Below are 13,140 nucleotides of genomic sequence, written 5' to 3' on the forward strand. Positions count from 1 at the left end.
TTGTTTTTTAAACTTGATTCACTTCGTGATTCACTGAGAGAGTTTATTTTGGAGACTAACAATAATCAAGCTTCTATATAAAGGCATTCCCCAATGCTACTGCTTACTACCATTCAAAATTTAAGCCTTTATCTGACGAAAAATAAAGGCGTAGACCACCCAATAAGCAAAATCTATCAGCTGTTTTCTCACTCTGACTTGTCTATGCCTTTAATGTTAGTCGGGTACAAGCCTAAATACTGTATGGTAGTAACCAATAGCATCGTCTGATTTTGCTCTGTAATATATTGTTGGTGACCCCTGAATACAACGGTTGTTGTATGGTATTTGACAAATGAGCTGGTGTAATGGATTTATCATTAATGTACTGCAGACATTACAGTAAACAAGCAAGACTTTGTAAGGATTGTACGACTTCAGTTTACTGAAGCACACGCATGTGCTGTACTTGTCCTCCATTATGACCTGAAGAAAACGTTGACTCCCCCAACTGTCATTGTACTATTTGCACCATGGACAGAGGCAAAATATAACTGAAATGCTACTCATTTAACACTAGTCTTGAATGGGTTAACGAGGCCATCAATAATAGAGTATTAAAGGAGCATCCACCAAAGACTTAGTCTTTGCAAACAACAGGCCATGTTTCAGAACTCTGTGAGAGACACGTCTGTCAGTTCCAAAAAAATGTTTCTCAGCACACGATTGCAAGGATTTTTGGTCTTTCATTGTTTAGAGTTCATGCATTATACAATTTAGAGAGTCAGGGGAAATCTTGGTGTGGAAAGACAAAGGGCAGTGTGTGTGATTGCCTGGCCACGCTGCGTTCCAGACCTGTATCCTATTGAAAATGTATGGGGCCTCATGAAGAGGAGAATCAAAAAAAATAAATAGGTGACATGCCTCGGTCTCAGCATTTTTTTTTTTTTTCATATTGACCAAATAGTATTCCATTTCATTATAGAAAACACTGAAAATAGATTCTTTGTCCTTTTGTCTATCACATAAATGTTCAAGTAAATGAACAAATTACAGATTTCAGTTTGCACTGCATTTTTAGAAAGTGTCCCAACTTTTCTAAAAATGGGGCTTGTACATTTGATTATTTTAAATTATAATGATTTCATGAAAGCACAGGGGAATTTAAAGGAAACTTGTGTAATATTTTTACCTTAAAACTACAGCAAAATCATTGTGATGCCTCACTGACTTGTAATAAAATGAACAGAGCCTCTGTCATTGCTACTCCAGACTCAGCACTGAGGAGCTTGTGCTAACCTTTTGGAGGAGGGTAGGCCCTCACTGATTTCAGCACAGTGCTAGAAAAATGAATTACATTAAAGGGGAGTCCCAGGAGCAAAAACACAAATTTTTACCTGACTTTAATGTGTGCAAAGGGGATTATTTTATTGTCTACTGATTGAGACCATAAACAGTTCATGACTATTTGCTATTTGGACACAAGCATAAGTTGTCTCCGGCCCTCAAACAGTAACACACTTGCTGCCATGGCAGAATTCAGACTTTCCATTCCATGCACCATGGGGATCAATAATTTCTTCCCCCCTGTTTGACCAGCCAATCGCAAGGCTTCGTGGCTCAGCCCATGAGTCTCTCCACCAATGACAATAGCTGTGTGCCTACAGGCCCAATTAAAATGATAAGGCTGAGTCTCTAAATCTGGCTTTGATTGCTTACACATGTCCTGTATATAGTCTTCATTATCAGTAAAATCATCCTCATAATGCATTTGCTTTAAATTACTGCGACTGTTGACCCATCCATATTCACTGGCTTTTTTCTGTTGTAGGGAAGCTGCTGAGATTTCAGGCTTGTGTGTGAGGTCTTTACAGTTGTCAGCAACGTGGACAGTTGTGTTGGCAGGAAGACGAGACTGAATGTCAGACCAGGTGAGGTTAGGGATTATGGGAAGGTGAAAGTGGGCTCCCATAGCAATACGAAGAACTTTCGGTTCCCAGATGTCAACACAACCTAAAAAAGGATTGAAAATTAACATAGCAGTTCCTCCTATAAACAGACCACACAGTAAATTCACCAGTGTTAAATCAACACTGTCAGTGTTAACAGTAATAGTGTTGATTTAACACTGGGGAATTTACTGTGCATTTAGAAAAACAATTAATAGTAAAAATGTGCCAGAGAATAAATATTTACACACACGTGTATGTATGTATATATATATATATATATATATATATATATATATATATATATATATATATATATATATATATATATGTGTGTGTGTGGTCCAATGAATAACATGTATCTCCATTTTTGCATTTTTGTCAATTATTAATTTTCAACATCATTTAAACACAACAGCTGTTGTCCACATTGTGCAAACATGTGATCATGAATGGACCAATAAAAATGCTCCAAAATTACTTGGAATAAAATATTTTTACACTGACTTCCTTTAAATGGTTTAAAAGGTTAAGGTTCTTTTCTTTCTCCAGTAAAGTAGCTATTTTGGATATACAAGTTTTTCATTGGATAACGACAATATATATGCTGCAGTTTAATAATAGTTAACTGCTCTAAATGTTTAGAATACACCTACTAAAATGAGTAGACATGGGCTTTAACATAAAAAATAGCCCTTTATAACTGACTAGAATGTATGATTGTCACTGGTACTGAACTCGCAGACCCACCATAGTGATGTACAGTCAGACAATATCAAATCTGTAAAAAGGGAAACAGTAGGGGTAGGTCTCCCATGAAAATGGGATGCTTCTCTGCAAACTGTACTGGGACACTAAGTGCTCAGCACACTTGCTTGTTCAGATAACTTGCATATTTCCTAAACATGCAGCCAGAATTACTCTTCTGGTTTCTAATGAAAATATAATAAAAGTCTAATCAATTTCCTGATTTGAATCCTTTTTAAAATGTAGGCATGAAAAAAAAAATCAATTTTTAAATAAGCTATTTTTCTACTGCATTCATCCATTCATGCTTTTTGACCAGCAGATAGCACAGTAAATCATGCTACATTTTAAAGATATGTATGATTTGTGTTGATACCTTTAGTGAGCAGCACACTAGAGCATCCAGCAGCAGCTGCACAGCGTAAAGTTGTTCCCAGGTTTCCAGGGTCCCGCATGTTATCACAGATCAGGGTCAGGGGCAGTGCCTTTCCATACTTTTCAGAAAATTGCATTTGGGACCCCTCAGGACGTTTTAAGATAGCTGTGATTATACATAGCAGGTGAGTTTCCTAGTTTTCCTTTAAGAACATACATAAATGCTTTCCCACAAAACTCCTTCTTAAACAACTCCTGAGGCCTTCCTCCATCCCACAGTCAAACATTACCTAATCTGGACATTGTAAAAGCTTTGACTAGCCAAACATTATCAATTTATACGCTCCTCTTAAGCCTTAGTCAAAGCCATAATTGGTGAAGAAAGGTGACTCAGTGGCTCCCTCCTGTAACCAGTCAAGGCTCACTACAATCAGTTCTTACGTACATATGCCATATTCTTTTGTGGCATAGAAAAGAAAATACTTTTTTTTTTTGGCCACGTAAATCAAAAGTAAATTTTTTTGGCAGTATCTCATACCAGAGATGTGTAGTAACTAGTTACATTTGCTCAGGTCTACAAACTAATTTCACGAATTTATTTTTCTGAGTGAATTAAATAAGAATTTTTAAGTCTAGTTTTATTTTATATATATATATAAATATACATATATATATAAATAAATACACACACACAAACAATCAAGTGCAGGTAAAACAAATGTGCGTCTGCATTGCAACATATGTGAAGTATTATATGATTAGTCCATTACCAATAAGGTCTTGTGTCGTGCCTAGATCAGACCAAATTCTGATGTCCTCCAGCTTGGCTTTGATTAAGCTGGCCTGTGTGAGTTTGTTGAGGGGAAGCTCCTGAAGTCTCTCTACAGAACTGAAGAACACCGTCTGCGGTAAGGCCCCTACCTCCAGAGCATCGCTTATGAGACGCCTTCCTTCCAGGACAATCTTGCCTTGTTGTTCACGGAGCTTCTTAAAGCGAGCTAGGTTAACCAGGCGACTGTAAATTGTGATAAAAATCAGAAAGGTTTTAGATTTGCAATAAAAATAATCTCAGATATCAACTGTGTCAAAAATAAATGATAAAAGATCAATACACTACATGTGCAAAAATATTCCATATTCAATTAGTGAACTGAGATACCTTAAAGGACCTTCATTTTCCACATTTGTGTCAAATTGTGCAGCATCAGTTAAGCATGGGTGGCACAGGATATTAAACATGATTTACTGGAGGAACCACAAAGAAATCTGACATCTCTCACCACAATGCCCACCTAGAGGTGGTGTTTAATTCCCCCTTACAAAAGCATGCAAATCAAATTTGGTGCTCTGGAGCAACTGCACCTTGGCGCCCAGGGAGCAGTTTTGGGGGTTAGACGTCTTGCTCAAGGGCACTTGAGCCTTGAATGACTTTTTTCCTGGCAGTCCTGTGAATTCAACCAGCGACCCTCCAAGCTCACTTCGACAGGGCTGTTAAACAGTGTAATTGTGTTCTCTGAATCACCACTGAATTTCTTTGGGATTAGTGTGTGGGGTTTTTTTTATGCACTCAAAATTTCAACACCCAATTTTGTAAGAGTCGATGAAGTCAAATAGAACACTTCAGTTCCAAGGTTGAAACTCTCAGCCATAGCACTGACTCTTTATTTCGCTCATGATACATCTTCTCATTTTTAATGTATTAAAACGCCACACTGACATGTTAACAAGGAAAATATTGATCTGTACCACACAAGTATATGAGGGCATTTAAGAAGGTGCTTGTGGTAGTATTTCTGATTTCACTGAGTAATATACAGCTTTTCAAATACTCACGACAGTCTCTTGTCTCCAGGTAGGGCTTTTTCATAATACAAGCCATTAACGTGGTTTATTAGCTTTGAAGCAGTAGTAGTTTCGTCCCCCGCCGTTGTCTGAGGAGCCGTGGGTGAAAACTGTAGACCTGGCGCCCTGAACACGCCTCCGTGCTTCTGAGATACACTTCTGTCGAAAACAGCCTCGTTCGCTGAGCTTTTAACACGCAGGTCTTTCACACCAGAGTGTTCAGGCTCAGAGTTAGCGGTTAGTGCCCTACGTCTCACATTTCTGCTGATCCTCAATGTAAAAGCTGATTCAAACACCGTACACACATCTCTAACATACCGCGTGAACGTCGCCATGTTTACTCTGGTCACCGGGGTTTGTCCCAATTCGAGGACCTGCGCTTTAACTAGAACACTCGAGAGTTTAGTCCTATTATATCCGAGCAAAGCCACTAGTAATTTTCCTTTCCAAAATTTAATGAACTCTTGTCGGTTGTTTCAGTTATTTTTATATGAATTCCCAGTGTGGACAAATTTTATTTTATGGTGGCTAATGTAAATTCATGAAGACGTCAAATGTAGCACAGCCACAGAGTACAGCATCGGTGACGTATAACCATAGAAATCTACCTAAAAATCTACCATAGACGCATGGCCACTAGTTCATACTGTGGTCACAGCTAACACAGCTTGCGATTAGTTTGCTTTACTATTAATAGAGTCATGTTATTATTATTTAATCAAACTATCTATCTATCTATCTATCTATCTATGTATGTATGTATCTATCTATCTATCTTTAAAGAGGATGTCTTCGATTGTAGGGAAACGCTGTTCTTTGGTTTGTTTTCGTTCTGAAGCTCCGTTTTTTTAAGGCGGAACGATATGTTTGATGGGGAAAACCTATGTGGCTGAAGTTTAACTCGTCTGCAGGTTTTTATTCACAATTTGCAGTACCGCGGAAACCTATCTGGATACACTTTATACTGGAGTTGTTTGGATTTGTTGTACTTTAGGTCTGTGATTCCTGTCATGTAGTTTGTGCTCTCCCGCATTTAGTCAGTTTCATCTACAACAAAATATAAGTCAGTACAATATCCTTATCACAGTTCATGCTTTTTAAGCTAGAGTGACCAGACGTCCTCTTTTACCCGGAAACGTCCTCTTTTTTAGACTTAAAAAAATGTCCGGGCGGAATTTCACAAACGTCCAGGATTTTGTTTTTCTAGAGTTTACATAGAATTTCGAGAAGTGTTTCGTTCACAAACTAGTCCCGCCCTCCCCTACTCCGATTGGTTCGCTTGAGTGAGAAGGGGGAGTGCTGAAGTAGCCTAAAATCTTCTGATTGGACGGTCTGACTGTAGAGCTACCGTTATTGGTCGATAACCTTCTCTGTAAACCTTCTCATTTAATTGGTCAGTCTGCACGTCAGTAGTCCTTGTTTACGTCAGGCAAAGCTCATGTACCTACCCTCATCTCGAGCAGCTATGCCGAAACGTAAATGTAAGTTCTCTGATGAATTAAAAAAGAAATTCCCATGTTTTGTGTAGCAAATAAAGGTGTAAACGACCTAAAAGCACACATGGGTTCAGCTAAGCACACAACAGTCCTAACACACCGGACTGAGACACTTTTATATTAACCATTTACAGACACTGGGGCTTCATAAACATTATATCTGTTTTGAGCATGGAAACAGTCTGGAAAGCTAGCAAATAGAGAGGAAACATCTTCAAAATTTTATAAAAAGTGTTTGTTTATTAGAAATAAAAGTTTAAAACTATCAGGTTCATGTGGATGCATCCATATCCAATTTACTTTATAATCTAACATCTCGGGCATTACAGAAATGACAAATCATGAATGATAAAATTTGGCATAATACTTTTTGAATGAATAAAATTTCAGAGATGCCCATAAAATATTTTCAGGGGCACTCACACTTCTAATGGGATATTATGGTTATGTACATTGATTTTCTTGATTTTATATCATATCCTTAAGACTTTAGAAGCTACATTTGGCTTACATTTGTGACTTAAATCGTTCTGAAATCATATTTGCCCACTGAAGATTTTGTTCTCTTCATCTCACCTTTACATTTCTATGAACAACTGAGGTTTATACAGCTAATGTCATATTTTGTTTAAAATTATGTACAAAGTTGTGTATTTGCTGGCAGTTGAACTAAATGTGCATGCGATATTTTGCAAAGATAGTGCTTGTCTTAAAAATTTGAGTTGTGCATTGGCCGGGAATCGAACCCGGGCCTCCCGCGTGGCAGGCGAGAATTCTACCACTGAACCACCAATGCTTAACTGAGAAGTCATGTGACCCCATCCAGCTGTGATCCTCAAAGTCATGCCTTCCAGATGTGCTGTTGCTTGCCAAATAGTGAGCCATACTATGACATGGCATGCCAGCTCAGCCCTGGTGGTCCAGCAGCAGATCAGCTTACACAGGCCAATCTGCAAAGTCAGTTTAAGGTCCAGAAATTGATCAATCCTTAAGAGTAAAAACTTAAAAAGATAAAACTCTCTTAAAAAGCTGAGTTGTGCATTGGCCGGGAATCGAACCCGGGCCTCCCGCGTGGCAGGCGAGAATTCTACCACTGAACCACCAATGCTTAACTGAGAAGTATGTGACCCCATCCAGCTCTGACACTGAAATATCATGTCTTCCAGATGGTCGGTTGCTTTCCAAATAAAGGGCCATATTGAGACGTGACATGCCAGCTCAGTCTTGATGGTCCAGCAACTGGTCAGCTGAAGACAGGAAGTTTAGAAAAATCTGTTTATGATCAAAAAAATGTATCAAACGTCAAAAGTGGGATCTCTCACTTGCGAAATAGGGAGCCATATGATTTTAATATACTAAGCATCCCTGGAAACTTTAATGAAAATTATTGGCTTGGAGTGGTATAGCAGGGTGGCAGGCGAGAATTCTACCACTGAACTACGAATGCTTCAATGGAAAACCACTGACTCCATCCAGCTGTGATCCTCAAATTATTGCTGCTCCATTATTAAAGAATATAAATAACAATTGTGTCTCAGGTTTTTAATCATGTCCAGCCATGCCTTCCAGATGTTCTGTTGCTTGCCAAACAGTGAGCCATACTATGACGTAACATGCCAGCTCAGCACTGGTGGTCCAGCAACAGGTCAGCTTAGATCAGCAGAGTCAATTTATTGTCCAGAAATTGATTAATCCTTAAGAGTGTAATAAGAGTGTTCAGGCTCAGAGTTAGCGGTTAGTGCCCTACGTCTCACATTTCTGCTGATCCTCAATGTAAAAGCTGATTCAAACACCATACACACATCTCTAACATACCGCGTGAACGTCGCCATGTTTACTGTTGTCACCGGGGTTTGTCCCAATTCGAGGACCTGCGCTTTAACTAGAACACTCGAGAGTTTAGTCCTATTATATCCGAGCAAAGCCACTAGTAATTTTTCTTTCCAAAATTTAATGAACTCTTGTCGGTTGTTTCAGTTATTTTTATATGAATTCCCAGTGTGGAAACACACATTTTATTTTATGGTGGCTAATGTAAATTCATGAAGACGTCAAATGTAGCACAGCCACAGAGTACAGCATCGGTGACGTATAACCATAGAAATCTACCTAAAAATCTACCATAGACGCATGGCCACTAGTACATACTGTGGTCACAGCTAACACAGCTTGCGATTAGTTTGCTTTACTATTAATAGAGTCATGTTATTATTATTTAATCAAACTATCTATCTATCTCTATCTATCTATCTATCTATCTATGTATGTATGTATGTATGTATCTATCTTTAAAGAGGATGTCTTCGATTGTAGGGAAACGCTGTTCTTTGGTTTGTTTTTGTTCTGAAGCGTTATTTTTGTTTGTTTTTTTTAAGGCGGAACGGTATGTTTGATGGGGAAAACCTATGTGGCTGAAGTTTATCTCGTCTGCAGGTTTTTATTCACAATTTGCAGTACCACAGAAACTTATCTGGATATACTTTATACTGGAGTTGTTTGGATTTGTTGTACTTTGGGTCTGTGATTCCTGTCATGTAGTTTGTGCTCTTCCGAATTTAGAGTCAAGTTCATCTACAGCAAAATATAAGTCAATATTACCCACCTATTGAGCAGGAATACAGCAATATCCTTATTACAGTTCGTGCTTTTTAACTTTGGGTGACCAGACTTCCTCTTTTACCCGGACATGTCCTCTTTTTTAGACTTAAAAAAATGTCCGGCCAGAATTTCACAAACGACTGGGATTTTGTTTTTCTAGAGCTTACATAGAATTTCGAGAAGGGTTTCGTTCAAACTAGTCCCGCCCTCCCCTGCTCCGATTGGTTCCTTAAGAGTGTAATAAGTCACTTGCCAAATAGTAAGCCATAGAGAAAAGCCACATGATTTTAGTATACTCTGAATATCAGTGATTGGACAGAAAGTGACTGGTTGCTTTTGGGTGCTTCTCTTAAAAAGTTGAGTTGTGCATTGGCCGGGAATCGAACCCGGGCCTCCCGCGTGGCAGGCGAGAATTCTACCACTGAACCACCAATGCTTAACTGAGAAGTCATGTGACCCCATCCAGCTGTGATCCTCAAAGTCATGCCTTCCAGATGTGCTGTTGCTTGCCAAATAGTGAGCCATACTATGTTATGGCATGCCAGCTCAGCCCTGGTGGTCCAGCAACAGATCAGCTTACACAGGCCAATTTGCAAAGTCAGTTTAAGGTCCAGAAATTGATCAATCCTTAAGAGTAAAAACTTAAAAAGTTAAAACTCTCATAAAAAGTTGAGTTGTGCATTGGCCGGGAATCGAACCCGGGCCTCCCGCGTGGCAGGCGAGAATTCTACCACTGAACCACCAATGCTTAACTGAGAAGTCATGTGACCCCATCCAGCTGTGATCCTCAAAGTCATGCCTTCCAGATGTGCTGTTGCTTGCCAAATAGTGAGCCATACTATGACATGGCATGCCAGCTCAGCCCTGGTGGTCCAGCAACAGATCAGCTTACACAGGCCAATTTGCAAAGTCAGTTTAAGGTCCAGAAATTGATCAATCCTTAAGAGTAAAAACTTAAAAAGTTAAAACTCTCTTAAAAAGCTGAGTTGTGCATTGGCCGGGAATCAAACCCAGGCCTCCCGCGTGGCAGGCGAGAATTCTACCACTGAACCACCAATGCTTAACTGAGAAGTCATGTGACCCCATCCAGCTATCAGTTAAGCTATCTTCCAGATGGTCGGTTGCTTTCCAAATAAAGGGCCATATTGAGACGTGACATGCCAGCTCAGTCTTGATGGTCCAGCAACTGGTCAGCTGAAGACAGGAAGTTTAGAAAAATCTGTTTATGATCAAAAGAATTAATCAAACGTCAAAAGTGGGATCTCTCACTTGCGAAATAGGGAGCCATATGATTTTAATATACTAAACATCCCTGGAAACTTTAATGAAAATTATTGGCTTGAAGTGGTATAGCAGGGTGGCAGGCGAGAATTCTACCACTGAACTACGAATGCTTCAATGGAAAACCACTGACCCCATCCAGCTGTGATCCTCAAATTATTGCTGCTCCATTATTAAAGAATATAAATAACAATTGTGTCTCAGAGGTTTTTTAATCATGTCCAGCCATGCCTTCCAGATGTTCTGTTGCTTGCCAAACAGTGAGCCATACTATGACATAGCATGCCAGCTCAGCACTGGTGGTCCAGCAACAGGTCAGCTTTGATCAGCAGAGTAAATTTATGGTCCAGAAATTGATCAATCCTTAAGAGTGTAATAAGTCACTTGCCAAATAGTAAGCCATAGAGAAACGCCACATGATTTTAGTATACTCTGAATATCAGTGATTGGACAGAAAGTGACTGGTTGCTTTTGGGTGCTTCTCTTAAAAAGCTGAGTTGTGCATTGGCCGGGAATCGAACCCGGGCCTCCCGCGTGGCAGGCGAGAATTCTACCACTGAACCACCAATGCTTAACTGAGAAGTCATGTGACCCCATCCAGCTCTGACACTGAAATTGCACAGTATTTTTGCTGCTCCAGAGGCTGTTTAACCTCACCCTATCATGTCTTCCAGATGGTCAGTTACTTTCCAAATCTCATACCTTTCTATGAACAACTGAGGTTTATACAGCTAATGTCATATTTTGTTTAAAATTATGTACAAATTTGTGTATTTGCTGGCAGTTGAACTAAATGTGCATGTGATATTTTGCAAACATAGTGCTACTCTTAAAAAAAGTTGAGTTGTGCATTGGCCGGGAATCGAACCCGGGCCTCCCGCGTGGCAGGCGAGAATTCTACCACTGAACCACCAATGCTTAACTGAGAAATCTTGTGACTCATCTGACACTGAAATGGCTCATCACCCTATCATGTTTTCCAGCTGGTCTACCACTGAACCACCAATGCTTCTCTGGCTGTGAGCCTCAAAGTACACAGAGCATTTTACTGTTCCTGAGGTTCCTTAACCACAGCCCACTCATACCTTCCAGATGTTCTGTTTTTTGCTAAATAGTGAGCCACACTACAGCATGAGGTTCCAGCTCAGCACTTGTGGTCCGCTTAGATGGGCAGATTGGCAGAATCAAGTTATGGTCCAGAAATTGATTAATCATCAAGAATGTGATCTGTCACTTGCCAAATAGTGAGCCATATGATTTTATTATACTAAGCATCCAAAGAGACTGGAATGAAAATCACTGACTTGAAGTATATATACTATAAACAGGTAAGCAGGAAAAACATGTTTTATTTTAGATTTTATTTTTCTAAAAACCCGGGCCTCCCGCGTGGCAGGCGAGAATTCTACCACTGAACCACCAATGCGTCACTATCAGATCATGTGACCCCTTCCAGCTGTGACCCTCAGAGTACATTTTGAAATTGTTTAGCCATAGGCTTCCAGGTGTGAGCCATACTGATATGACATGCCAGTTCAGCACTGGTGGTCCAACAACTAGCTAGAAATTGATCAGTCATCAATAGTGTGTTGCCAAATAGTGAGCCATATGACTTTCTTATAATCAGCAGCTCAGATATTAGAGTGAATGTGACTGATTTGGAGCATTATAGGAGACGAGCGTTTTGGGTTTGTCCTCTTTCTACATTTTAAAAAAAAGTTGAGTTGTGCATTGGCCGGGAATCGAACCCGGGCCTCCCGCGTGGCAGGCGAGAATTCTACCACTGAACCACCAATGCTTAACTGGAGGAACAGCGACCCCATCCAGCTGTGACCGGGAGGGTGAACGGTATGTCACTGGTCCAACATAAATGTTCAGAGTACACATCTATTATTTAAAAGCTTACGTTCTAGTGGTCAATAAGGCTGGTTCGCCGTATAATGGCGTTTTCTCTCTGTCCTCTGCGGTACGACTCCACATGGGTTAAAAACTGACTGCGCGTCCACTGCCGAGAGTCCTGTAACTTTAACTTACTAAAGTTCTCGAAATGAATTCGGTTAGCCCTTGTGTTGGTGTAGAGAGTAGTCAGCCGGCTCACACAGGGCGGAGTGACCCTTATCACGTTGTAGTCAGAGGAGTTGATCCTCCGAGGCTTGGAGGCCAGTAAATATAAGAAAGGAAAGGATCCTCCATGGTGATGGTGAATGTTTACTTGAAACGGGGTTCCAGTGTTCTGCTAAACGCGTTATTGAACGAATAAAGAAGACTGTAAATGTTCATAGTCTCTTCTTGTACCTGTCCTTCTTGCAGAAACCAAGCCCTGAGTAGATAATTCAGAGTTTGAAGCTCCTTCACAGCGGCAATATTTTGTGCTCGCTTGTTGCATTAACAACGCGGGAGAAATCACGTGACCAAAACAATGGCTCCAGGTCCTTCAGAAAGCGAGGGGGGGGGGGGCACAGATCCAGAACAGATGAAGATAGGTGTTTGGGTTTTAAACAGAACCGTGTCATACGCTGCCCGGTGTAAAAATTACTTCACAGGATGTTCAGAATATAATTTATATTATAAATAATTTTTAGCAGAATATCTGTGAAATAGCGGCACGGTGACGCAGCAGGTAGTGTCGCAGTCACACAGCTCCAGGTACCTGGAGGTTTTTTTTGGTGTGTGTGTGTGTGTGTGTGTGTGAAGGACTGGTGCTCCCTCCAGGGTGACTTCCTGTCTTGCGCCCAGTGATGAACTGGATAAGCGGTTATAGACACTGAATGAATGTATCTGTGAAACATCGCCCTACCAGTGAGGGGTCAATTTTAACATGGCAAAGAATTATAAACTTTTAAAAAGAAGAAAATCAAATACAGAGAGTAGCA

General features: G+C 40.1%; 1 protein-coding gene and 7 non-coding genes across 8 annotated transcripts; all 8 read right to left on the minus strand.

Moving 5' to 3' along the window:
• Positions 1-581: 581 nt before the first annotated feature.
• Positions 582-5,262, minus strand: mrm3b (mitochondrial rRNA methyltransferase 3b). Its single transcript, XM_066646185.1, has 4 exons — positions 4,884-5,262; positions 3,821-4,065; positions 3,052-3,216; positions 582-1,992 (listed from the first exon to the last, which is right to left on the minus strand). The coding sequence occupies exons 1-4, from the start codon at positions 5,225-5,227 to the stop codon at positions 1,451-1,453; spliced, it is 1,296 nt and encodes a 431-aa protein (XP_066502282.1). The 5' UTR covers positions 5,228-5,262; the 3' UTR covers positions 582-1,450.
• A 1,851-nt stretch (positions 5,263-7,113) lies between these two features.
• On the minus strand, positions 7,114-7,184 carry trnag-gcc (transfer RNA glycine (anticodon GCC)). The gene has a single exon. It is a non-coding gene; the product is annotated as a tRNA-Gly (tRNA).
• A 241-nt stretch (positions 7,185-7,425) lies between these two features.
• On the minus strand, positions 7,426-7,496 carry trnag-gcc (transfer RNA glycine (anticodon GCC)). The gene has a single exon. It is a non-coding gene; the product is annotated as a tRNA-Gly (tRNA).
• A 1,855-nt stretch (positions 7,497-9,351) lies between these two features.
• trnag-gcc (transfer RNA glycine (anticodon GCC)) lies at positions 9,352-9,422 on the minus strand. The gene has a single exon. It is a non-coding gene; the product is annotated as a tRNA-Gly (tRNA).
• Positions 9,423-9,663: 241 nt separating this feature from the next.
• On the minus strand, positions 9,664-9,734 carry trnag-gcc (transfer RNA glycine (anticodon GCC)). The gene has a single exon. It is a non-coding gene; the product is annotated as a tRNA-Gly (tRNA).
• A 1,033-nt stretch (positions 9,735-10,767) lies between these two features.
• On the minus strand, positions 10,768-10,838 carry trnag-gcc (transfer RNA glycine (anticodon GCC)). Its single transcript has one exon. It is a non-coding gene; the product is annotated as a tRNA-Gly (tRNA).
• Positions 10,839-11,114: 276 nt separating this feature from the next.
• On the minus strand, positions 11,115-11,185 carry trnag-gcc (transfer RNA glycine (anticodon GCC)). Its single transcript has one exon. It is a non-coding gene; the product is annotated as a tRNA-Gly (tRNA).
• Positions 11,186-11,994: 809 nt separating this feature from the next.
• On the minus strand, positions 11,995-12,065 carry trnag-gcc (transfer RNA glycine (anticodon GCC)). Its single transcript has one exon. It is a non-coding gene; the product is annotated as a tRNA-Gly (tRNA).
• Between the last annotated feature and the right edge of the window lie 1,075 nt (positions 12,066-13,140).

Source organism: Hoplias malabaricus, chromosome 15 (genome assembly GCF_029633855.1).
Source record: "Hoplias malabaricus isolate fHopMal1 chromosome 15, fHopMal1.hap1, whole genome shotgun sequence".
In the NCBI taxonomy this organism is placed as follows: domain Eukaryota; kingdom Metazoa; phylum Chordata; class Actinopteri; order Characiformes; family Erythrinidae; genus Hoplias; species Hoplias malabaricus.

What these genes read in the sequence shown, in the direction of transcription:
- mrm3b (XM_066646185.1), bottom strand. Translation starts at nt 5,227, where the DNA reads ATGGCGACGTTCACGCGGTATGTTAGAGATGTGTGTACGGTGTTTGAA. An exon ending in CCTGGAGACAAGAGACTGTC is followed by an intron (nt 4,066 to 4,883) that starts GTGAGTATTTGA and finishes CACAATTTACAG; the next exon opens with TCGCCTGGTTAACCTAGCTC. An exon ending in CACGACACAAGACCTTATTG is followed by an intron (nt 3,217 to 3,820) that starts GTAATGGACTAA and finishes GTATAATCACAG; the next exon opens with CTATCTTAAAACGTCCTGAG.